General features: G+C 34.0%; 1 protein-coding gene across 1 annotated transcript; it reads right to left on the reverse strand.

Annotated features, from left to right (window-relative positions):
* Positions 1-1,480: 1,480 nt before the first annotated feature.
* LOC101491743 (uncharacterized) lies at positions 1,481-2,830 on the reverse strand. The gene has a single exon (XM_004493980.4). The coding sequence runs from the start codon at positions 2,593-2,595 to the stop codon at positions 1,759-1,761; it is 837 nt and encodes a 278-aa protein (XP_004494037.1). The 5' UTR covers positions 2,596-2,830; the 3' UTR covers positions 1,481-1,758.
* Between the last annotated feature and the right edge of the window lie 525 nt (positions 2,831-3,355).

A 3,355-nucleotide genomic window follows, 5' to 3' on the forward strand; every position in this document is an offset into this window, starting at 1 on the left:
CTGCAGAATCTTTTTACTTTTCCTGCGGATTTATCCGCAGGTACCTTACCTGCCGATTCAGAAATCCTCAGGAAACAATTATCCACGAAGGTTTTACGTGGGGATATAGTTCCGCCAATAAATCCGCAGGTAACGTGTGTTCCTGCGGATATTTAGCTTAAATCCGCAGAAAAAATGCTGATTTCTAGTAGTGGTTATCCATATATTATTTCAAGCAATTTAAATAATTATGTTAAAAACATTATCTGAATTTATCTAATAACTCAATTCGAGATTTTTAATACTTTGTTTATATTTTCTTGACGTAGTTTTATTGAATTATATTATTATTATTATTATTATTATTATTTATTTTATTATGTTTTATCATTATCATTTTATATTTTTTCATTTTAAAATAATATAAAATAAGTATTAATATGAAGTAAGAAGCAGTCATCCTAAATAGAACATTCTTATATTATTTATATTATTTGAAAACAAATAAAAACCACAATTTAACAGAGTCATCATTTTAAAATAAGTGTCTTTTAATGGGTCGCATTTTTAAATAAAGGAGTATATTGGTATTTTTTTAGAGGGTTATTTAAAATAAATAAATAAATAAATAAAAATCAGACCTCCACTATCTGAATTGTTCTTCACAAAATCCCTAAAAACTCATCATATATCACTATTTTTTATAAATCCCCAAAACTACTGGGCCGTTGCACACAGATTAAAATGTTTAATACATGCATCAACAATTAAAAATAAAGTTAGTTGTTAGGAGTTGAATCTTAGACCTCTTGTATGTAACTTTTTCTATGTCTCTAGTCTAGAATACTCCTTCGATGACATTTAACTTTACTATTTGATATCGTGTTACAAAGAGAAAAAAATAAAGTGAGAGATATAAACAACTAAAAAGTCCATCATTAAAAACCCAAGTAAACACAACTGCATCCAAAATCAGAAGAAGAAAAAATTATATTTTGAGTTGGACTACAATCCACCAAGTATCTCTTATTGTTAGCCGTCCATTCCATCGCAAAGCCAAAGTACTCGCCCCCGCATAATGCCAAGCTCGTCCCTCAATCGAGCATAGTCGTTCAATATCAATTATACGGTGATCCACATTTCGCATCACCTGCAATAGCATAATTGTCTCCAACATTTTCTTATGTAAGAGGCTACACCTTCAAAAACAAGGTACATACTATTCGTTACCTCACGCTACCTCCAAATTTTAATAACTTGAATATTAAAGTGTATGTAGGTATACCATCAAGAGCAGAAAATAATCAGCTTTAAATTAAATAATATCAATACTTTTAATTAAATATGTCAATTTTTAAAATGTATCAGTATCCAAAGTCAATACAACAGATACTTCGATTATAATTATTCATTTATTCTTCTTAAATTATTCGGAATCCATATCAATAACTTATAGACTAAAAATTATTAACCATTAATTTGATATTAAAAACATATTAAATGCACCAAATAAAACTTTTACCATATTTACAAAAGCGATGCCGTCAAGTTACAACAGATAAGTTCAAAACCAAAAATAGCAAATTCAAACACGCTTCAAGACTACTACATTTATCTACCCAATACAAGCAAGTAATATAGTAGAGTAGTGAGATACAGTAGTTACAAAACAGTTATTCTACGCGCCACGTCATCATCCTTCTAACAACTATTCAAAATTCGGGCCCCACACGTGTCATCAACTGGTTTCACACGGCATGAAAACAAATCCTATTGGCATTATTTGATTTCAGACTCACCTACTCCCCATGACTCGGACCGCCTCCCAGACACGAACCGGTTCATTGAACCCAAACCGGCCGGTTCACTGTAAACCGATTCGCTTCGACTCGCCGTACTTTCACCCCGCTCTTTTCTCCCATTGCTCCTCTTCTTCGTCGACGAAGAATCCCGTGGAAGTTCGGTGTTTTGAACCGATTTTCCTCTCCGGTGGCTTCGGAAAATCGCGCGAACGCTTTCAAAGAAACCGGTTTTCTTTCTTTGACTACGGATAGATTTTTGTCTAACGACGGCGGCGGAGAAGCCGGAGGTTGTGGAGGAGATCGATCTCTGACGAGTTCTCAACCTACGATTCCGGTCACGCTTCGATCTCACTCTACCTATGCAAGAAACCTTCGGAGACGAAGGTTCGATCACGCCGCAATCGGATTTTCCTCCGATTGACGCACTCCGTTTCGGAAACAACCTAGCGTTTCCCTGCCGGTGATTACGGCGGCAGCACTTTGCTTCAGCAAACGAAGTTTTTTGTGATTTTGGCAAACCGATCATTGTGGCTTTGGACTTTTTCACGTTCTTAGAGAATCGTTGAGAATTGGAAGCTGAATTAGGGTTTAGGTTTGTGGAAATTGAGCTTCCTTTGGTTGATTCGTTTCGTTCGTAGATTGCGTTTCTGTCCCACCAGTCGTACTCTGCATCGTTGGAGAGCCAAAATGATTCCGGCGGCGAGTCGGGATGATGATGAACCTCCGATTCTTCGGTTGGTTCGCATGCTATTTTCCGGTCGGTGGAAACACCGGAGAGCGCGGAAACTAGCGTTTCAAAATCCAGCTGTGGCATAGTGGTAGTTGTTGAAAAACTTAAGTTGGAATAAGAGAGAGAATATGAATTAGAAATATTGAATGTTTTTTTGGTGATATGGTAGTGGTTATTGTGTTGTATTTATATGAATGAATAAATAGGAAATGGAATATTCGATTAATTTAATTCTAATGTAACTCAACTTTTTCTTCTAGAAAAAAGAGAGAGAGAATGAAAAAGTTATTTGGACTTTGCTCGTCAAAAGAAGACGAAAGCAATGTCAAAAACAAAAAAAAGCACATAGTTAATATACAAACAAATCCACTAATGCTATGACGTCGGCCGTTGGTTTGCAATTTGCATGTTTTAAAATCATTTCTTCAAAGTTGTTAATTCCTACTTCTACCTAATTAATTAATTTATACGTCTTAGGAAATGTGTTGAGGTCCTTCATGTGTTATTGATTCGAGTTCAGCAAAATAATTTGATATATGGAAATAAAATTTCTAATTATGCTTTCTGAGAATTCACACTTATTTGTTTACGACGATATTAAGATTACCCGAAGTACTGAGAGGTATCAAGTTAGCTGATCAATTAAGATTAAATGATAGATGATATTTAGCAAGATAAGAAAGTTAGTTTTCAACGTTGGCTTCCTATAAGGATTGTCAATAACTTTTCTAAGTTCATAAGTGTAACGTGTCAATTTAATAATAACAAAAGAACTTTTATATTTAGATACAATAATCAGGTATTAATAATAAATAATTAATTATTCAAAAAAATAATATTACAA

Source organism: Cicer arietinum, chromosome 4, assembly GCF_000331145.2.
Source record: "Cicer arietinum cultivar CDC Frontier isolate Library 1 chromosome 4, Cicar.CDCFrontier_v2.0, whole genome shotgun sequence".
NCBI lineage: Eukaryota > Viridiplantae > Streptophyta > Magnoliopsida > Fabales > Fabaceae > Cicer > Cicer arietinum.